The sequence below is a fragment of the Chiloscyllium plagiosum genome, chromosome 11 (genome assembly GCF_004010195.1).
Source record: "Chiloscyllium plagiosum isolate BGI_BamShark_2017 chromosome 11, ASM401019v2, whole genome shotgun sequence".
NCBI lineage: Eukaryota > Metazoa > Chordata > Chondrichthyes > Orectolobiformes > Hemiscylliidae > Chiloscyllium > Chiloscyllium plagiosum.
In genome coordinates, this window is record NC_057720.1 from 69458537 (window position 1) to 69482176 (window position 23640).

At 41.8% G+C, this 23640-nt stretch overlaps 1 protein-coding gene across 3 annotated transcripts in view; it reads left to right on the forward strand.

The window, feature by feature from the left end:
* Positions 1–23640, forward strand: part of LOC122554545 (adhesion G-protein coupled receptor D2-like) — a 292263-nt gene that overhangs the window by 130305 nt on the left and 138318 nt on the right. For all 3 annotated transcript variants that reach the window (XM_043699744.1, XM_043699743.1, XM_043699745.1), the window contains one exon: positions 21359–21412. In XM_043699744.1, coding sequence (XP_043555679.1) covers positions 21359–21412 — 54 coding nt within the window. The remainder of the gene's footprint in view (positions 1–21358; positions 21413–23640) is intronic.

The window sequence follows — 23640 nt, forward strand, 5'->3', positions numbered from 1 at the left end:
CTGTAAAATAACACCTAACTTCTATAATTTTGTTTAAAACAAAAGATTTATAACCTATGCAACTTAAACTATATTCCTTTGAAACCCCACAAACACATGCACCCAATCACAAGTAAGACAGACAAAAGAAAAATTGTTTAACATATATACAATGGGCGGGAAAATAATATAGAAAGAACATAGAACATAGAATATAGGTAGAAGAGTAGTGCAGATGACAAAGTGGGAAGTTACTTTCTCCTATTTTTTTTGATTTTCTCAGTAATGACACATTGTTGTGAGTAGATTTTAGATTGATAGTTATTCTTCAATCTGATGGTCAATCATGTAGACCTAGGTATTCCGTGTTTTAGAATTCTCGCTTAATTTTTCTGCCTTTTCTGTTAGTGAGTGGGTGGGGAAGAGAGAGAAAGAGAGAGAGAAAAGATGGCTACTTTCTGTCTACACGCTCTACATATTTCTACCTCTCTGCTGCTCCTGGCACATACAGCCTTTGAACATATAGCTCAACCATTCAGAGGGTTGCTGTCCAGCAGAATTTCCTTAACTCAAAAAATTCTCGATGCCACTGTGTCTTCTTCTCCCTCTTAGTGCTTCAGAAAGCAATATTGTATAGCTCAACAGCAGATGTCGCAACAAAAAGTAGAGATTGCTTTGAAAGCTCAGTAGATCTGGCAGCATCCGTGGAGAGAAATCAGAGTTAATGTTTCAGGTCAGTGACCATTCCTCAGAATAAATGTAGCTCTTGATTTTTTTTTAAGTTGCTGAACTCTGCTGGTATTTCAGTTGTAGCAGTCAGAACTCCATGTGTTTCCTTATACAGGAAGGACTCTTGCACTTCACACCCACACTCAACCCCAGCCTCACATTCCACATCAACCTCACACCCCATCCCTCGCTTCTCCCAACTTGTCCCCCCCATAGCCCCACTCCAGCCTCATCCATTATCCCACATCGCAACACCCTACCCACCCCATTCCACTGTCCCTTGTTCCACCATATTCCTCACCACCCATTTTCACTCTCTACCCTCTCCCACACTATCCTAAACCCCTGCTCCAGCACAGCTTAAAAGGTTTGTCAACTGCTTGCAAGTGAGTGAGTGTAGCTTCTATTCAGCAAGCATCGGCTGCTTTCTATAGTTTGTTTAAAAATGCAAAACTCTACACAGCGTGACATGGAAGGTGCTGAGAGAGCTGCACGGTTCTACCCAAACCAGTTGCTCCCAGCATTGGTGAGCAATGAGCATTCTGCTTGGATGACAGCATGGCAGGGGGAATGAATGCAGGACAAGAGGGAGCAGGAAGCATTTGTAGAGGAAACCCATAACTGCTCAGAATGTTCAAACAACTGTTCCCTGCCCTGAACGTTTGGGAGAAACAGCATTGGACTCATTTGCACTTCCACAGGGAAAGCCTCACTGAAATGTGCCCCTCACTGTTGTCACCCCTTCAACTTCAGCGCAGAGCGAGGATGACATTATTACTGGCTGTGAAGGTTGTCATGGTGATGCACATAAATACATCCAGCTCCTTCCTGCTTCTGGTTACCAAGCAACATCAAGGCACGAGAGGAATGGCAGCAGTGAGAGGACACATGCTGCCAAAGAGAGAGAGAGCAGCAGGTTTGTGTTCCATGTTGTTACTGTCTTTCTCCTCAGGCAGGCCCCTTTTTAATGTGACTGCCCTCTGCTGAGGTGACAGCAAACAGACCTTAAATGACTTCCATCTGAGCTGCCACTCCCAGAAGTTTGGTGGAAGCATCAAGTGAAACAGAGACATCAAACATTGGACACTGCATCATTGATGAGTCCACAAACATGTTGATGGAGCTGGTCATTATATCCATGGCGGAACAAATAGACTCCAGGCTCTGCATATAGCCTTGTCCTGGGGTTGGTGCTGGACTGTTCTGTGGCCTGTGACATTAATGCAGGCTTTCTGACAGGTCTGCTAATGCACCAAGTTAATCAGTGTGAATATCATTGGTGGTCCTCTCTATGCTCCATTCCTCAGCAGAACCTGTGTGTAACCCTGTCCTCTGTCGAGCTGGCTCCTGCGTACAGATCTTGCTTGTATGCTGCACTCTAAATTAAGTGCAAAGCTAGCATCTGAGCTGGGGTCTACATGTCCGGAATTGAGTGACGGTGCTGTGACTTCTTCATCACTGTCATCCTACTCTTCCTGCACAACCTGGCCAAGTCTTATTTCTTAGCTGTTTGTGAGGAGAGGCATCCTCGGGTAAAACTGTGGTGTGCAGCCAAGTGGGGAACCAACAGCTAGGATCATACTTGCATCATCTTCAGTTTATAAATTGCACAAAGTTGTGAGATTTGAGGAAGAAGATTAGTTTATCTTCAATTTCATCATCTTTTCCTAACTGCAATCATGAGTAACACTATCTCCTCCACAATGATCAGCATATACAGCTGTGCTTTCTTTCTTTAGTTTCTGCTGCCTTAGATTTAGTTGTAGGATTTGCAAGTGTTGCATTTCTGAGGGGGAGGTGTAGCACATGATTGTCAGGTATGCGTTTTGTCTGATGAAGGTTGTGTGATTTTGGGGTTGTGCTGAATTGACCAGTGTGTGAAGCTAGTGGTGCAGTTGGTGCAACATCACATTTGAAATTGTACTCACTGATCTTGTCCACTTTTGCAAGGTCATTGAACCTATTGTGGCACTGCATCTAGGTCCTTAGGCTTGATCCCTAACATTGACCTTGTATCTAGAGAGCAAAATAATTAAATGATTAATGTTAATTAGCAGCCAGCATGAAATTGGCCTGCTTCACATTGACTGAATTAATGTCCTATATTTTCAGGGCCACCATATTTATCCCCCAAGCAGCTTATAGGAAGGAAAATAGCAAGAAAAGATGAAATAAAGAAAACCTGTGTACAAGAGAAAAATTACCGTTGTGAACTTTAAAGTGGTTAGATGGAGCTCAGTTGATGACTACAACTGGAGCAGGTAATAATAGTGAGATTCAAAAAAGAGGAATGACCAGAAAAATTCAATGCTCATCCATTTTTGGTATGAAGTAGTGAACCTCATACAGTGACATTCAATCTGAATTTTTAATTTTTCAAACATAAGCATGTAATTGTGCAGAATTTAGCTTTATTTCTGAGATCAAAATTGGTTCGCCCCTCCTTTATGATTTAATATTACAAATGTTGAATAACATTGTACTTGTTCATCTCCTCCTCATAGTTCATTCTTGACTGAATAAGCAAGAACGTTATTGAGATTTAATTCTATATTTTTGAAGATTCTATGGATTTTAAATTTTAAAAAAATCCTTCATTCATGGGATGTGGGTTTTGTTAGCTGGGCCAGCATTTATTGCCCATCTCTATTTGCCCTGGAGAGGGTGGTGGTGGTGGTGAGCTGCCATCTGAAACCGCTGCAGACCTGGGATACACACTCAGTGCTGTTCCAAATGGAGTTCTAGAATTTTGTCCCAGTGGCAATGAACAAATGTATTTCCAAGATGGGATAATGTGTGGCATGGAGAAGGGAGCTTGCAGCCAGCTGTCCTTGTCCTTCTAGGTGATAGAGTGCACTAATGTAGAAAATACTGTTGAGGGAATCTTGGGACGCTACAGTGCATCTTGTTAATGGTCCACAGTGCTGTCACTGTGAGCTGGGGATGTAGGGAGTGAATGATTAAGGGAGTGCCAGTCAAGTATGATGCTTTGTCCTAGTTGGGGTGCCGAACTTCTTGAGTAAAGTTGGAGTTGCACTCCTCCAGGCAAATGGGGAGTATTCTACCACACTCCTGACTTGCGTCTTCTAGATGATAAGTGGACTTTAGGGAATCAGGAAATATGAGGCTGAATTCCAAGCCTCTAACCTGCCCTTGTAGCAACAATATTTATACCATTGGTGCACTTTAATTTCTGGTCCAACCGTAGCCTCAGGCTAATGGTGGGGATTCAATGATAGTGATGCCATTGTACATGAGGGGAGATGGTTAAATCCTCTGTTATTAGAAATGTTCATTGAATGAATTGTGTAATATGACTGTTACCTGCCATTGAGCCAAGCCTGAGTGATGTCCAAGTCTTGCTGCATGAGAGCAAGAATTACTTCAATATTAGAGAAGTTATGAGTGATACAGTCACCCATGGCCATCTCCACCTTGGACTTTATCATGAAGGGAAGGTAGTTGATAAAGCAGCTGATGATGAGTGGATCTAGGAAACTTTATCTTGAGAAAACCTTGAAGCATTGTCCTGGGAGGACATGATCAGTCTCCAGTAACCATAGCCATCTTTTTTATGTTCTAGACTTTATACAAACAACAGAGAATTTTCCCATTGATTGCCATTGATTCCAGTTTTTCTCAGGCTCCTTGAATGCTATCAGCTGCTGCTTTGATGTCAAGGGCAGTGAATCTTGCCTTACCTGTGGAGTTCAGCAATTTTGGCTGTGTTTGGTCCAGGGCTGCAATGAAGGCTGAAGCCAAGTGGCCAAAATAGAACCCTAACTGGCATTTGTGAGCAGATTGGTGCTCAGAGAGTGTCATGTTTTAGCACTGTTGGTGTTATTTATGGAACTGGATTTGTCCTGTGGTTTGGGGACCTAAGCAATTCTTGATATTGTCTGGTAAATGGCCGTGTTGTAGTTGTTTAGGAATAAATTAGCCAGCAGACAGCTAATCCTGGAGCACAAGTCTTCAGTGTTACAATTGAAATGTTGTCAGTTCTCTTTTTTCAGCGTGTTGCAAATATATTAAGTGAAAACCTTTCACATAATCAGTGATAGCAGTAAAATGTATATTGTTAGCATTATTAGAGTAATCTCACCAATGTGTTTCACATTTGTGTATCCTTTTGATCAATATGCAATGCATCATTTTCTTAATGTATGCAGTGCACTTTGTTCAACCTGACTTTTGAATTATGAGAACTTAACCATGTACATATGATCCCATAAATAAGTCATAGACATCATGTTATTGAGTTAATGTTTTAATATTTAATATTTCTTGTTATGAAATATATTACCTCCAGGATTTAGTGATACAAGAGGTGGATTTGTAGAAATAACAACAGTATTGTGTGTCATCGTAACATCTTTAGCATATGTAGGAACTTGCTAGATTCATTTGCCTGTTCTTAGTCAACGTATAGAATGTGTAAGGTTAAAGAGATAAAAAGAACAGAGAAGAGAATTGTCTGACTTTCATTTCACTTGGCTTCTGCCATATCTACAGTCACAATGCTGCTGATGTTTTGCTCCAGGAGTAACCTGGTTTCCTATAATTGTTCTTTTTGGGATGAAAACAATGTATTTTCAATGGAGTTCCATTTCAAATCAAAAGAATTTGTTCTTTGGAAGTGACAGAACTGGCACGACTGCATGATAGGGACTTAGGACTTAGAAGCAGGAGTAGGTTATCCAGTCCTTCCAACCTGCTCCTTCATTCATGAAGCTAATGATTAATCTGCTCTTGTCTACACCGCTAATATCCTACAGTCTGAGTGAAAATAGTATAACCATAATGAAGTCTGGGACAGTCAGGTTGAATGGTATTGTATGTCTTGTTTCATATTTTATGCAGGTATTCAATTACGAATGCAGTTTTTCCGATTTCATTGAGGTTTAGATGCTAAATGCAGTCCAACAGGTAAATATCTACTTTCATGGATGTAAAGTAGATAGCATGAGAAGCTCTGCTTCTAACTGAGAGGAAGAATGGGCTGTAAAGTGTGCAGTCCCCCTTAGAAAATGTTGTACATCTTCATGGATGTCATACACTTGGCTGAGTTTTGTAGGGATGAAAAGCTCGAGGCAGCCATGCCTTGACTGTCTGTGGGATCTCTGATTGGATCTCAGGCCCGGCCTTCTGTGAATGAACTGCCATCAGGGTTCCTGCTCCTTTATGGATGAGACCCTGCCTCCAATCACAGACCTGAAGCTCCTCAGCTCCAGTGCCTCCACTGGGAGTGGTGGTTACAATTGAGACTGCATCCAGCTGAAAGAAATCATGATGGATGCAGCCATTGCAGTGAGTTAAGTGGGACTGGCCATGCATCGAGCAAACCCCAGGAGGAATAGAGAATGGTTGGCAAGGATGGGGGAGACATCATCATGTTGGGGTGGTGACCATTGCCCCTGGGGTAGTCTCGGCCCTTAATTGACCAATTCTGTGGAACAGTTGGGCTCTGGGTGGGAGGGCATCCTTCAGCATAGGCAGAATATCACAACGACAATCAAGTGCCAGGCTTCATGTTTCACTGGTCCCTTTGCCTCCTTTCCTGCTCTTACATCCTCCATAAAGGTCAGGCCTCAGTGTGGCAGAAGCAATTAGAAAGAACTAGCCTGCTCTTGTACATGCAATATTAGCTGGATACCTTTTGCACAGTGCTCCAAACTAATGGGCATCATATTATGTATGCATATATATATATAATTTACATAATCTAAATGATAATTTGGAATCTCATCGGGGTCTGAGTGCCATGTGGCAGAATCGGGTGACAAGTGCAGCAAGGCCCATCTCAAAGTCAGAATTATCTCATCTTACAAACGTTGATAAGGAAACCAGAGTGAGCACCTGAAGCTCACCGCGTGACCAGGTCACTTCTGCACATCAGTGCTGTGTTGGGGGCTGCATTGGCAACTCTATTGTAATGCTGCAGCAAGGACACTGTCCATTCAGGGATACACACCCAGCTCATGAACTGGACCAAGCTATATGGCTGGATTCTTTACTATCTGTCATAGCATTCACGCACTTTCACTCCACTTGGATGCTCATTGCACTCTTGCTTTGCCTTCCTTGTCATTCTGACTGAGGGTCAGCTATTATTACGCAGCTACTATTTTTCATTGTATCTTCATGGTACAAAGGAACCTTGATTATTCAATTATCCGAATTTCGGGTTATCTGAACAAGATCGCAAGGTCCAAATACTTGGCTAAACTGTGTTATCTGGTATTCAATTATCCAAACATTTGATTATTCGAACAAAATACTCCCCGCCCTGTGTCGTTTGGATAATCAAGGTTCCTCTGTATATGTGACAACAAATAAATCATTCATCATTCATTCATTACTAATGCCTTGCTTTGCTGATTGGCCAGGAAAAGCTAAGAAGCTTGTTACAACTGTCAGTAGGCCTTAACTCAGGAGTTCCTGGCACAGGAAGTCAAAGGCAGTGTCTGATACCAGTCCATGCCCTACTCGGGCCGACTGAGTGAGAACCCTCCCATAGAGGGGTGAGGAGCTGAATGACTGGCATTGCTTCAGGCATCTTGGATCTCTCTGCCCGATAGTGGTTTGTTTTGCCCGTTGAATGAGAGAGAGGCAGGTGTCACGGGAGACAAAAGTGGGTGGTACAACTTACGTTGTTGGTTGTTGTTAGACAGATGCTATGGGTGAGTGAAAAGGCAGTGCAGAGGATATGCAAGCTTGGTCACGGGTGAGAGCAAGTGAGAGGTGATGTTACAGGCAATAGTAGGAATGATAGGGCATGAGTTTTGGCCGGAGGAGGGTACAGCAGCAAAGACGCATTGAATATGAGCTATTGGAGAGCAGAACACTGATGCTAATGGAGTGGGGAAGATCTTTGAAGACCTTTTCCACCTCCAGAGAGCTGAGACTGGGCTGACCTGGGTGGCAACCTGGGACCAGGCTGGCATGGATCTCCACTGTGGTCCTGGGGGAATCGAGTACACAACAGGACCTCCAGGACCCTGCCCAGAAAGCAAGGTGCCATATTTTCCCAGCCTGCCATGTCTGTGGCAAAGTTTGGGAACTGTGCAGAGCAGCTCTGAACTGACAGCACCTGGCCGGGAGCACAATTCCTTTTAAAGATGGTGCGGGCACAAGGGATGCCATAACATTTCAGGATATGCACCTGAGTTGCTGTGGAAAGGCAGGGGTTAAGATGAGCCGGAAATAGATGTGAGAGACGTCATGGGGGCATGGTGGGCAATTAATGAAAAGATGAGAAAGCCTGCTGGGCCTTGCAGTGAGAAACCTTGGAAGAACTTTTACAAATCGGATTTCACCACTAAAAGGAAGGTTGCATCCAGAGTCACTGCTCCTACAATTCAGCCATAAAATTAGCTCTCATTGGCTTCAATAGGTATTATGTTTCTGGCTTAGAAATAAGAAAGAAGTCGCCACAGATTAACCTTTGACCTGATCTGGTCTTGAGAGCTCTTCAATGTCACCTTGATCTCCATTCTATTCAAACGCCTCCAAATTATGTTTACTAAATTCGCCCACGTATATGTTGGTATTTTATTACAAATGATCGCTTCTGATTTCAAAAATGAATTCAATCGTGAAGATATATGTGTTCCTTTGCTGCTTTTAACAATATTCTGACAGTCCCATTAAGAGTGGTAAATGAAGGCCACTTTGGTTTTCCAGGTTTCCGCTCCAGCCATTATCCTTTGAATAAATGCATGATTTTCTGCCAGAAACTAAGAAGCAGATCCAAAACAGTTGAAGATCTTTGACACTAGAAGCTCGGTGAAACATTACAACATTACACAGGGCAATGTTCACACTTCTCCCTGACAGAACCTAAAGAGTGTGAATGAGCAATAAATACAATTAAAGAAAATAATGTAGCATTTATATCATATATCGGGAAGTTGTTGATTTTAGGTACTCCTGTCAGTACAGCCTTGCCTGCAACGTGCTTAGCAGTTTCTGTCAGCTGTGATCATTGGCTGAAGAGAGAAACTATAAAGCTGTGTCAAATCCCAGTTAATCTTGATCAGTATGATTGGATCTTCTGGGCTACCGCCTCCAACCTCATAGTCCCACAACCCCGAACCGCCCGTTTCTACCTCCTGCCCAAAATCCACAAACCTGACTGCCCCGTGCCTGACCTGCTGTGCTGTTCCAGCAATAAAGTTTCAACTATATTCAAGTATGTCCAAGTGCTCATTTACATTCAGTCAGATCCACATACTGACTTGAGTAACTGAAGGTTCAGTCTCTGTTTCTGGCAAAGCCTGGCTGATTATCAGAGGCTACGGATAGAAACCTCAATCCATTTTAGTTGTGAAAGTTCAAAGAATGGATTCCCGAATTTGGCTCACACACACAATTGGAATCTTAAATTTAGATTTGGATCTTCCTGATGATGTGCTTGGATCTAGTCATCCACCAGCCCACTATGTTTGAGCTGAGTACACCATCTTGTGTTATTGTTGTCATCAGTTAGGCAGTAATTATGTTTCACTGGTGGGCTTTACCTGGAAACTCACTTGTACTCTAATGCATAAGGTTTGGTTGTTGGCTGAAGGTGCACAATACATAATGGGTGGGTCTTTGAAAGTGAAAGCTTACATATGTATAAAGTTTACACTGTAGTGCTCTGTCCTTCTTCATGTCCTGATTATCTGAGTTTTTCAGCATCCTGTAGGATGCACTAAAATTATCCCAATTCAAAAATTACTCACTGCATTTGCCAAAGCTATCTTGCCTCTAAAAGATTGACCAATGGAAACGTGAGATCATATTGCTTTTGTAACCTTTCAGCTAAGTGTCTGCCTTCCCCCTACTCCACCCCCCCTCCCCCAAATCTCTCTATTGCAGTTAGTATAGTGATTCTCAACAATTGGAAGAAAACAAAAAAAAAATCATGTTTTAAAGGGATGAAATACTTTCTGGATGGCAAGGTACGTAAGATGGATGTGGAATAAATTGCTTCTGCACACTCAGGCAGGTATGGCACCATAACGATTCACTATATTAGGAGCTATATCTGTGTAGTAGATAACCCACATCTGCACAGCCTATTGTTCCCGTTCATTAACTGCTGGCAAGCCTTCAGCTGGGTGCATACAACTTCAATCTGTTCAGCTACAACTTCCAGCCTTGTGTCAATATTCGAGTACACAAGCCGTACAAATTGAGTGCCTCTGTGAGCTGTTTGTGACACATGATCACTTAAAGCCCAAAGCAGCCATCTCCTCAGTGTTCACAGTCTATGTGTCACTTCCAATTTCTTTTTCACTGACATGGCCAGCTGTTATTATTTATGTTTTCTAATGTCACTATTTTAAAACCCACTTCACATCTATGGTACAACATTGTGTGTTAGTCTTCATGATGAAAATTAGGAATGAATGATTACTCATTGGATCGGTGATTAAAACACTTTCCTTGCCTCATTCATGCACATGATCAGCAATTGCATCATTTGCATCAGCATTATTATTATTGAGACTAGTCTCATCAAGGATATTTCTGCATTGGGATGTTGTTGTCCAGTTATTAAAACTAATATTTGATTTTTTTTTTATTACATGGGCTGACACAAACAACAATTTATTTTACTTCAAGATGAATAGTACTGAATTTTCCATGAGGAAAGAAAGCTTTAAGAGGAACTCCATAAATTAAAGAAACAAATAACAACAATTTTATGAATATGTCAGTTTTCCTGTGAGAGTGAATGCATCAGTAATTCAATTAGATGAATGGTGACCATTATGTAACACATTTTGTTATTATCCAGGATTTCTCAGGCTGTTTTTACATTGTCTAAATGTTGTTTTCATGGTAGTTTCATGTGGTAAAATTTCTATTGTCTTTGCAAGTGATTTTCCTCCCTTTTGATGTGGCTCAAATGCAAAATTGTCTTCATTACCACAGTGTGTCACCACGCAATGTGAATGGAAATGTCGGGTGGTGCTCTTCAAACACTCATTCACACGTCTCTAGATGCATTTCTTGTTGCACAATAGGGTAGTGTAAAATGTTTTCAGATATTTTTATTGTATTTGAATAATGATCCTCATTTTACTAAACAATCTGACATTATGTGCAAATCACAGTTCTGAACTGATGCAGGGTACACTTGTTTTTGTGGAACATTCTGCTTTTCCCACAGATGATTCTTGCAAAAGAGAAATAGTAGCTGTCTAGTTTATTAGAGTTTGTTGAAGAATTCTCAACCAGAGTGAACTGAGGGGAGCTGGTAGATGTGTTGTATTTGGACTTCTAGAAGACATACAACAAGGTACATCACAAAAGGTTAAGTCCTAAGAGCCCATGGTTTTGGGGGTAATATATTGAGGAGGGTAGAGAATTGGTTAATGGACAGGAAACAGTGAGTGGGGATAAGAGGTTCTTTTTCAGGTTGGCAACCTGTAAGCAGAGGGGTTCCACAGGGATCAGTACTGGGACCACAACTGCTTGAAATATATAATAATGACGTGGAGGGAGGAAGAGAATATACTGTAGTCAGATTTGCAGATAATACAAAGAGAGGTGGACAGATAAGTTGCGAAGAGAATATAAACAGTTTACAGAGCGATAGATAGGTTAAGTGAATGGGCAAAAAAGGTTGTCAAATGAGATTTAATGTGGGAAAATGTGTAGTCTTATAATAGAGAACAAAAGAACAGATAGTATTGTTTAAATGGCAAACAGCAGCAGAAAGCTGCAACATAAAAGAATTTGAGGGTATTTGTGCATGAAACACAAAGCTAACACACACAGGTGTAGCAGGTAGTCAGGAAGGCTAATAGAATATTGGCCCTTATTTCAATAGGTTTGAATTATTTGAGTAGGGAAGTCTTACTGCAACAGAACAAGGTGCTGGTGAGACCACATCTGGAGCACTGTGTATAGTTTTGATCCCCTTACTCAAGGAATGATGTTATTTCATTGGCAGCAGGTCAGAGATGTTTCAGTAAGATAATCACTGGACGGAGAGATTGTCTTTTAACAAAGGTTTAATAAATGTAGCTTGCATTTATTGCAGTTCCATCTGTAACTATCTTTGCATGCTGTGTGCCATTATAGGCTCTGGCATCCAATATTGACTCGGGGGTGGGGGGGGGGTGGGTGGGTGGGAAGGAAGATGGTGGTCGTGGAGGAGGAGTTCTTGTGCAAGTGCTCATTGAGAGTGGCTATACTCAGAATCTACAAAGAGAAAAATAAAAACTGTTACTTGAAGAATGCTGTATTTCTCCATCAGCATGTTTGCAGCTATCTCTTACCCCTATTGCAGTAGGCCATCTGTTTGGTACAATTCTATCGAGGCTGAGAAGGCTCTAGAGGCTTAAGAACCCTTAGCTGAATTCAGGGGAAGGGCTCCTCCACATCACATTGGAAATACGCCCAATTAGGAATCTGTAGAAAGCCTGCTAATGGATGCACACCTAAAAAGCGAAGTACATATTTGCAATGACTTGAGATATAGGAGTCCTTTCCACTAGCATGCAGAAAGTCCATGCTGATATATCTGACAACTCCCAGGTGTGAAATAGGAACAATAATAGGTCACTCCATCCCTCAAAACCTGCTCAACTATTTAATAGGAACATGACTAATTATTATTCCAGGCTCCTATCCCTGATAACTTTTCGCCTCTATCTTACCAAGAATTTCAGTGTCAATGTCTTAAAAATATTCAAGAACAATGCTTCTAGTGTTTTTTTGAGGAAGAGAGTTCCAAAGACTCATGACCTTTGAGAGAAATAAAATATCCATGTCTCTGTCTTAAATGAGAGCAATTCCTTATTTTAAAATGGGAACCTCTGGTTCTACATTCTTTCACAAAAGAAAAATACTTCCTATATTCACCTCAGTAGGATCTCATAGGTATTGATCAAGTCTCTTCTTACTCTCTCGGATACAAACCTAACCTGGTCAACCTATCCACATGAGACAACTCATCTGAACCACATATTCTAATAGTAAACCTTTATTGAACTGCTTTAAATACATTTAGATCTTTTCTTAAATAAGGTGACCAATTCAGTTCACAGTATTCCAGATATGATTTCACCAATGTCCTGTAGAACTGAAGCAAATCCTCCCTACTTTTGATTTCAATTCCATTGACAATAAATACTAAAACCATTGGATTTCTGGAAAAAAAAACTCAGGAAGCCAGTTGGAAAGGCACATTGTTTATTATTGAACACTAAAGTAGAGCCACTATTTGTGGCATACATAGAATACCCCTAGCGCAGGATAGACCGTTCGGTAGGCCCATCCCTGAGCCAGAGGTAAGAATACTGCACCCCAAGGGCCCTGGATTTGCTTTATTTTATCATTTCTAATCAACCTGTTCAAATATTACACAGCTCTGAGGCAGATGGGCCTTGAAACCAGGCATTCTGGCCCATGTATAGGGTCACTACCACTGCACCACAAGAGGGTCTTATGAATCTGCTTAATTTTTAAAAGAATTTTTTTTAAAAATTGATTAGAAAAATAATACACATGTTGGGAACAGGGGGTCTTAAACCCAGGCCTCTGGTCCAGGGGTTAGTCAATACTACTGTACCACAAGAGGGCCCCTAATGATTTGTTTAATTTTTTTTATTTAACTGATTTTATTTTCAACCACCCTGACCAGAGGTATTATGACTGGGGCAGGTGGGATTTGAACCCAGGCCTTCAATTTACTCCAGTTGCCAAATTTTCATCCACTGTGTCACAAGAGAGCCCCCAAAACAAGCTCCGTCTGGATATAAATTTCAGGCAGTTGAGCTGCAGTCAAATGCCATGAGCCTAATGTGATTTGAGCACCCAAACATCTGATCTGAAGTCAGATATGCTACCGGTGCGCCACAAGTGTTACAAGATGTGCCTTTAGGAAGGATTTGTTCTCTCATGTTTTGATTTTAAAGCAAGTATTGTAAACTTGGAGCTGAGCTGTCTGCTCCAAGTTGAGGTAGCTTTGTTTTTTATATAAAATTGAAACAATAGAAGCAACATGAAAGAGTGGGGTCAAGCTCCCACAGAACCAGGATTTTAGTTTTAGCTTTCAGCAGTTGCTGGGATCTTGAAGCTGGATGTGGAAGCTCTTATTCCCGTGTGACACCTAGAGCTGGGGTTCTCTTCCTGCTGCTAGAATTGCATGTGAGACAATCTATTTTACTGAATTTGCCTTTGCCAATGGTGTGTTGATGGAATGTTACTAGATTAGAACAGTTGCTTTTCAGTTGTTAAATAAACCATTATTCTATTAAGTTTTCTAATAAAGTTAAGTTATTCCAATTCTTTCTTTTGTTTGTATTTTAACTATAATATAAAAATAAAGTGTTTTGCTTCAAGCCAGTTAGTTTGACCAATCTAATTATAGCTGGAACACAACGTCTTTAAAATTTTAAAAAATGTTGGAGTCGAAGCTATCTTTTTAATATATTTTGAGGGGGTTTGGTCTGGCCTATAAGACACGACTCAGGTAATGAATTCCAGCTGGTCAGACCATTACCTATTACCAAGGGAGCTCAAATTCAATAAACTCTATGAGGAGATTAATTAGTGATTCAGTATAGACCTTAAAAGGATTATCACAATTTTCTCGTTACTTGCTGTGCCTGTATACTAAACTTTTCTAATTTGTGCACTCGGCCACAAGTCACTCCACAATTGCAATCTCTTACTATTTAGATATTGTGCTTTTTAAATTTTTTTCTGCTGCGATCAACAGTTTCACATTTCCAAAAGTGTACTCCATTTGCCAGATCTTTATCCAGTCACTGAACTTAATTATATTCCTCTGTAACATTCTCTTCACAACCTACTTTCTTATCTTCTTTTGTGTCACCAACGAATTTAGCTATCATACTTTTGGTCCTTTCATTCAAGTCACTTATATCAATTGTAAAATGTTGTGGTCCCAGTGGCTTCTAACAACTTGTCAAACAGAAAATGACTCATTTATTCTGGCAAGTTAACTGTTAGCTAGCCGATCTTCTATTCATGCCAATATATTACCTCCACACAATGAGCTTTTACTTTCTGTAATAACCTTTGTGACACCTTACTGAATATTTCCTTAAAATCCAAATGCAGTACACCAGTTCCTCTTTATTCATAGAACATATCATTTCCTCAAATAACCACAATAAATTTTAAATAATTTTCCTTTCACAAAACCATGTTGACTCTGCCTGAGTACTTCAAACTTTTCCAAGTACCTTGTTGTAATATCTTTAATAATAGTTCATAATGTATTCTGTGTGACAGATGTTAAGCTTAACTTGCCTGTAGTTTCCTGCATTCTGTCTCCCTCCCCCTTTGAATAAAAGACTGACATTTGACAGAGAGTCATAGAGATGTACAGTCGTTTGGTCCAACTCGTCCATGCCGACCAGATATCCCAACCTAATTTAGTCCCATTTACCTGGCCCATATCCCTCTAAACCCTTCCTATTCATCTACCCATCCAGATACCTTTTAAATGCTGTAAATGTACCAGCCTCCACCACTTTCTCTGGCAGCTCATTCCATACGTACACCACCCTGTGCGTGAAAAAGTTGCGCCTTAGGTCCCTTTTATATCTTTCCCTTCTCACCCTAAACGTATGCCCTCTAGTTCTGGACTCCCCCACCCCGGGGAAAAGACTTTCTCTATTTGTCCTATCCATGCTTCTCAAGATTTTATAAACCTCTATAAGGTCACCCCTCAGCCTCCGATGCAATCTACTGGAAATTTGCAAAATTAAAAGCAGTACATCAACCACCTCGACTAGCCTATTGTTTTAAGACTCTGGGATGAAATTCATTAGGACTTGGGGATTTGTCAGCTTTCAGCTCCACTAATTTGCTCATAAACATAAACACCATGCCTCTAGTGATTGTAATTTCCTTGAGTTTCTCCCTCCCGTCCACTTCCTCATTTACAGCCAATGCCACCAAAGGGTCCCTTCACTATGTGGTAGTTACTAAATCTTTTCTCATTGCACAACACCAGGTCTAAGACAGCCTACACTCTGTTTGGTTCCAGAATGCACTGCTCTAAGAAAACTACACTGAAAATGCTCTATGAAGCCTTCATCTAGGCTATCTTTGCCCAATGATTTTTTCAGATTATATTTGGATTTAAATCCTCCATGATTATTGTCGTATTTTTCTGAAAGGCCCTCATAAATACTCCATTGCGCTGTAGGGTACTGTTCAGGACAGAGACAAAAAAACTGCAGATGCTGTAATCCAAAATAGACAGGCAGGAGGCTGGAAGAAAGCAAGCCAGGCAGCATCAGGAGGTGGAGAAGTCGACATTTCGGGTGTAACCCTTCTTCAGGACTCAAAAGTGTGCTAATCCATGGCTAGAAATCAGGGGAGTGGCAGAGGAATGCACTCTCAGAGGTCTCAAGCCAGTCTGTTAAATTCACTCGTGGACGCAATCAATCAGAGAAGAGTCACCCCTGAAAACTGAATGGAGGGGAACTTGCTCTAATCACTGGCAGCAGCCTGTGACTGGAAGAGCAGCAAATGGAAGTGACATCAGTGCATGAGAAGCCAGACAGAGATCAAGGGCCCCTCTAAGCTATGGCTGAGATTGAGGCTGAGCCATTTGCCTGGGCTGAAGTTAGATACTGATATTAGCTGACGCCAGGAGCAGGGCTGCCTTTAGCTGAGGTAAGAATTCACTGTCAATGAATGAGGAGTACCAAGTTTAAGGTTATGTAAATTCTCCAGTTACTATACTTAGGGGAAAAATGTAATGGGTTGCACTGAATTGGAAACTGGATCAATTGCTTAATTTAAAATTAGATTGATACTTGAGATACCCCATTTAAATAATAAAATGGAGTAACTGTCTAGTTAAAATGTTTCAGCTATTTACATATGGAAACATATTGGTTGCGATCTCATCATTCTGTGGAATGTAAGTTTAGGGTGTTGGCTTTTTGTGTGTAGAAGTGTATAGTAATTAAGTAGAAGACAACGTGTTGCTTACTTATATCTGATGTGGAAGAAATTAGTGCTTTACTTGTGTGTTGTGGCTTTTATTTTAATAGGAAGTTGATCATTATTGTCAAATGACTCTAATTCTGCTCATGTGTGTGTCCAAGTTACCCATTCAACAAATATAAAGGAGGTATAGATGTGGGGAAGATGGTTCCATTGGTAGGAGAGAATAAGACCCAAGGGCACAGCCTTAGAGTAAAGGGAAGCCTTTTAGAATGCAGATAATGAGAAAATTCTTCAGCCAGAGAGTGGTGAATCTATGGAATTCACTGCCACAGAAGGCTGTGGAGGCCAGGTCATTCTCTATATTTGAGACTGCGATATATAGGTTCTTGCCGATCAAGGGTTACAGGGAGAAAGTGGGAGGATGGGGCTGAGAAATTTATCAGCCATGATTGAATGGCAGAGTAGACTCAATGGGCTGAATGGCCTAATGTCTTCTCCAGGTTTTATGGTCTTATGGTTTTACGTAACTGCATCACCTAATAATAAATTAGTGAGAATGGAAAACGTAGTCCCCGAAAATGAAAAGTCACCCTCACAAAAAAATCTCAAGAGGAGCCCTCAAAAAAAAGTAGCTGGGCCCTTAGTGCTAATACCTTCATTGATTAACGGAGCCACTGCTTCATCTTTCCCTAACTTCCTGATGTTCGGAAATGTCCCGATTCAGGTCCGAGTCAATGTCATCCTGCAGCTATGTCTCTGTACTGGCTATTCAATCATGCAAGTACAAGTAAGGAAGCACTATCAGTTCACCTGTTTTGTTTAGAATGCTAATGTACATTCAGATAGAGAACCATTTGTTTTGTCAGTTTTTTGTAACCTCTTGCCTTATCTTTTGATTCACTAAGAGATTTGTCCTCTCTAACCCTTTCCGTCAAGGTCTATTTATGATTTTCCATTCTAGTGTCATTCTCTCTTGCCTCATCCCATGCTCTTTGATTTACCACATCATCCCAAATTTGCTCTCATACCTCCATGAATTAGTTTAAAACCTTTCCCTACTTACATGGCCTGCTGGAACAATATTCCCAGTACAATTTGGGATCCCAATCCTCCAGTCCCAACTTTTTCCAGTACTGGTGCCAGTGTTCCACGAACAGAGCCCATTTCTGCACCCTTTTTGCGAACCACACATTCATTTCTCCAATCTTATTTGCCCTATGCCAATCTGTATATAGCTCAGCTATTATTATCTTAGGTGTTCTGCTTCTGAATTTGATACTTAGTTCCTCAAAATGACCTCCTGCCTTGTCCCATCTATGTTGTGGTACCTAGAGGATCCATGATGACTGGATCTTGCCCTTCCACCACAGGTTCCTCTCCAGTTGTGAGCAAAGGTCCCAGGTCCTGACACTGGGTTGGCAACACAGATTCTGGATTCTCACTCTTTGATGCAGAGAACAGTATAAACCTGTTCACAATGCTGCCCCCCCCCCCCCCCCACCCCACCCCACCACCACTACCATTACATTCCTCTTTGCTTTCTCCCACTGGAATGGCTTCCTGTACCATGGTGCTGTGGTGAGTTGGCTCATCAATGCTACAGCCCTCACTCTCATCCAAACAAGCTAAAAGTCCCTCAAACCTGTTGGACAGCAAGTGATAGACATCAAATGATGGCCAAGCAGCCAAGCCCACATCCCATGAATCGAAAACAGAATGCTGAGGCTCTGACACTCCGGCCTTCTGGTTCTCTTTAGCTGCCTCACGCAGCTTGCTTCCCATGACTAGTGACCAAACCAGAAGACCCTATCCTAAGGGGTGTGCCTGCCTCTTGGAACAATGTGTCCTGATAACCTACTACCTCCCTGATGTGTTGCTGTCAGACTCTCAAACTCTGAGCTGACCCTAATTCAGATACAAACACGAAATAGAGATGGGTTTATCCTGGATCACACAGGCTTCCAGGAGCACCCACATTCTATATGCACAATACATTACTGGCTCTCCAATTCTTGGTCAGTCTTTGTTAAGTAATAAGTTACTCTTGAAAGTGCATTGTGAACCTACACTCCATTCTTGCTTTCCTTCTGCTAGAGTGTCTTAAAATGATTATTTAATTCAGTAGTAATAGACTGTGTTTAATTTCTAAAAAGATTTTTCTTAAATTCAGCACATCAGACACAATCTGTAAGAGCAGTTAGAGAGTCATAGAGTCATACAGCACAGAAACAGACCTTTCAGTCCAACCAGTCCATGCCAACCATAATCCCGAACTAAACTAGTTCCACTGGCTTACAATTGGCCCATATCCCTCCAAACATTTCTTATTCACATACTTACCAAAGTGTCTTTTAAACATTGTAACAGTTCCTGCAAATACCACTTATTCTGGAAGTTCATTCTACACCTGAACCACCCTCTGTATAGAATGGGTTACTCCTCATACCTCTTTTAAATCTTTCTCCTCTCATCTTAAAAATATGCCTCCAGTCTTGAAATCCCACACCCAAGGGAAAAGACACCTGCCATTCACTTTATCTATACCACTCATGATTTTATAAACCTCTATAAGGTCACCGCTCAGCCTCCTATGCTCTAGTGAAAAAAGTCCCAGCCTCTCCCTATAACTCAAACCCTCCATTTTCTGGAAATATCCTGGCAAATCTCTTCTGAACTCTTTCTAGCTTATTAATATCCTTCCAAGATTAAGGTGACCAGAACTGGACACAGTACTCCACAAGTTCCTCACCAACAAACAGATTATAGCTTTCTAAAACAGAAATTGCTGGAAAAGCTCAGCACGTTTGGCAGTTATCTGTGGAGAGAAGTCAGAGTTAACATTTCGGGTCGAGTAACCTTTCCTCAGAATTGAGGAATTTTGAGGAAGGGTCACTTGACCCAAAATGTTAACTCTGACTTCTCTCCACAGATACTGCCAGAGTTGAGTTTTTCCAGCAATTTATGTGTTTTTTCTGATCTACCGCATCAGTATTATTTCAGTTTTTAGATTATAAGACCATAAGACATAGGAGCGGAAGTAAGGCCATTCAGCCCATCGAGTCCACTCCGCCATTCAATCATGGCTGATGAGCATTTCAACTCCACTTACCTGCATTCTCCCCGTAGCCCTTAATTCCTTGTGACATCAAGAATTTATCAATTTCTGCCTTGAAGACATTTAGCATCCCAGCCTCCACTGCACTCTGTGGCAATGAATTCCACAGGCCCACCACTCTCTGGCTGAAGAAATGTCTCCGCATTTCTGTTCTGAATTTACCCCCTCTAATTCTAAGGCTGTGTCCACGTGTCCTAGTCTCCTCGCCTAAAGGAAACAATTTCCTAGCATCCACCCTCTCCAAGCCATGTATAGCTTTCCTGTGATTGTAATGGTTCACTCTAACTTTCAAAATGTGTGATGTGAGGATGCTCTGCTTACCCTCACCTCTAGATGCTGCTGCCTGCCTGGGGTTTGTCTGCTCACCCTCTCCTCTAGATGCTGCTGCCTGCCTGGGGTTTGTCTGCTCACCCTCACCTCTAGATGCTGCTGCCTGCCTGGGGTTTGTCTGCTCACCCGCTCCTCTAGATGCTGCTGCCTGCCTGGGGTTTGTCTGCTCACCCTCTCCTCTAGATGCTGCTGCCTGCCTGGGGTTCGTCTGCTCACCCTCTCCTCTAGATGCTGCTGCCTGCCTGGGGTTTGTCTGCTCACCCTGTCTTCTAGATGCTGCTGCCTGGGTGTGACTGCTCACCCTCTCCTCTAGATGCTGCCAGCTGGGGTTTGTCTGCTCACCCTGTCCTCTAGGTGCGGCTGCATCCCTGGGGTTTGTCTGCTCACCCTGTCCTCTAGGTGCTGCTGCATCCCTGGGGTTTGTCTGCTCACCCTCTCCTCTAGATGCTGCTGCCTGGGTTTGTCTGCTCACCCTCACCTCTAGATGCTGCTGCCTGCCTGGGGTTTGTCTGCTCACCCTCTCCTCTAGATGCTGCCTGGGGTTTGTCTGCTCACCCTCTCCTCTAGATGCTGCCTGGGGTTTGTCTGCTCACCCTCTCCTCTAGATGCTGCTGCCTGCCTGGGGTTTGTCTGCTCACCCTCTCCTCTAGATGCTGCCTGTCTGGGGTTTGTCTGCTCACCCTCTCCTCTAGATGCTGCTGCCTGCCTGGGGTTTGTCTGCTCACCCTCTCCTCTAGATGCTGCCTGTCTGGGGTTTGTCTGCTCACCTGCTCCTCTCGGTGTTGTCCCTGCATTATTTTGTTTTTGAAACTCAACATTCTTAATATCCACTCTGCTCTGTGCATCTCAAACAAGTCTTCCACTATCCATACCTCGCCCTGAAGTTAATCATGGTCACCTAGATGCTGCCTGTCTGGGGTTTGTCTGCTCACTCGCTCCTCTCGGTGTTGTACTGCATTATTTTGTTTTGAAACTCAACATTCTTAATATCCACTCTGCTCTGTGCATCTCAAACAAGTCTTCCACTATCCATACCTCGCCCTGAAGTTAATCATGGTCGCCTTTAAAATTTTATTTCAGGCTTCACTGTGTCACCGCTTCCTGTACTAATGCAACTTGACAATAAAATATTCATGTACCACCAAGTAAAATATACAAAACGTTAGGATTTTCGTCGAGAATGATTTCTTCCTGTAATTTAGATGTTGTGGAACCAAAGAGTTACAATCTGTTATTCTTTTAACTATCATACTATTTATGATTTTTCAGATAAGGAGTACAATCAAAAGACTAAAAGAAAGAAGAAGAGCTCTGAACTTTTCAGTAAGTAAAATGTTGTTAGCCTTTTCCTTATCTTAGCCACTGTGCGTAATAGATACTTAGATATCTGGGCAGATTTTTACTTGATATAATTAAAGTTTATAAGCAAAATAACAATGAGGAATCATTGATATTATTGGAGGAAGAATAATCATTTTATAGAGGTTGGCGAGTGACAGCAGCACCAGAGAGAGTTTAGGCTCCCGACAGCTTCTGCATTGACGTAGCGCCGATGGTTGCTGCAGCAGAGGCGAATTTGGGTTCCCAAAGGGGTCTGTGTCTAGTGCCGATTCATGGCAGTGGTGGTGGAGATGGATTTGGACCAGTACAAGACCCTGCAGCATCAGCAGCACCTACATCAATGCGGTGGGCCTGAAGTGGAGTCAGGGGGGCGGCAGAGGTGAGTTTGTGTTGGTGTGGTACCTAGCGGCATTGGCACCCTCTGCATTGGCGAGGTCCGCCTAATGCAAAACATTGCAAAACTACCAGTGGATACTGTGTCTTCCCTCTCCAAGGATCACAGTGCTCACCACGGAAGAGATGTGGGCAGTTTGAAGTTGTGCTCAGCTCCTTTCTGAAAGAAAAAAAAACCACCACAAAACTTACCAATATGTACCACCAGGGTCAGTAAGACACAAAAAGAGGGAGGAGATTAAATCAAAATAGTGATATTACTGCACCCCGGCATCCATGGTTATCTATAAGAACCCAGCTGTTCTTTTGAAAAACCCACCACCAAATTGCCCAGTTGAACAACTAAATAACAAATATCAAAATTCCAACAGATTCCACACTCCAACTTGAATCTGTGTCCTAGATGTTCGCCTGGGCGACTAGATCACTCATCCAGAGATTTTACCACTGCACCATCATCTCCTCTAGAAGCTAGCTCTTGATATTTTTCATCAATCTATCATGACAGGGCGAGGTGGGAATTGACCCAGATCTTCCAGCCCAGAGTAAGGGATATTACTACTGCACCACAAGAGCCCAGAAGATTCAGTACATGCTTACTGCTGCTCCTGGTATGGATAATTTCTAATGAACCTGTTCAGACATGTTACGACACATCTCTGGAGCAGCTGGGACACGAACCTAGGCCTCCTGTTCCAGAGGCAGGGACAGTCCCACTGTACCACAAGAACAATGTCCAATCAGCGTCACCTACCCTCAATCAATTCTGGAGCTGTTCTGTTTAACACTTGAAGGAGCCTGAATTTCTAACTCTGGCAGAACTTTTCACAGTGGAGAAATCTCTAATTGCACAAATATCCAAATACTCTTTTCCACATCCAGAATAGTTTTTTTGGCATTAATTATGATATTTTTGCTGTTAACAGAAAGGCATAGCTTTATGAAAGATTTTTTTACAGCGAAAGAAAGAAAAAAACAGATGTACATATCAGTGTGAAATAACACCATCATTACAACCATAACATCCAGGACATTAAGTGCAAAGAATGTTCACTTGTGAGAAGGTGCAATTAATATCGAGTAATTCCACCAGAATATTACCACAGGTATACAGTCCTTTATCCGAAATTCCAAAATCGGAAAAACTCCGAAATACGAAACTTTTCATCGTGAAGTGTGGAGTGTCATTTTGGCATGCGGACAGGTGACCCAACTCCACAGCCACTTGAAACACGTCACTCAGATGTGACATGGCGGTGTGGCCAAGCATGGCTGGCGTCAGTTGTGTCTCAGTGCTCGTACTAGTCACACGTACATCTGCTGTTGGTAATTTTTTAAAATTTCACTGAAAATGTCATTTATTCCGAAATCCGAAAAATTCCGAATTCTGAAAAACAACTGGGCCCAAGGATTTCGGATAAAGGATTATGTACCTGCACCAGGTTTCTGTTGGAAAGAAGTCTTGATCTGAAACAAAGCAAATGCTTAATTTCAACCTTACTGCCAAGCAATTATTAGCTGAAAGTGTTTGTTTGAATAAGTTCCAGCGGCTTTTCGAAGAGCAACAATTAGTGGTTGTTTGGAAACTGAGTCTTGATTTGATAAATGAAGATAGATGACTTGGTCAATACATTAATTAGTCAATCAATATGTGGTTTTCTGAAAGAAGAAACAGAAAATAGACAGAATAAATATTTCACTATAAAAGTCCCCAAAGTTAGTTTCCAAATCAACATGAAAATCAATGTATGTATTCCATTGAATCATTTTCTCTGTGATGGGGCCAAGAAAAATAGAGTCAACTTTGTTATAAAGCT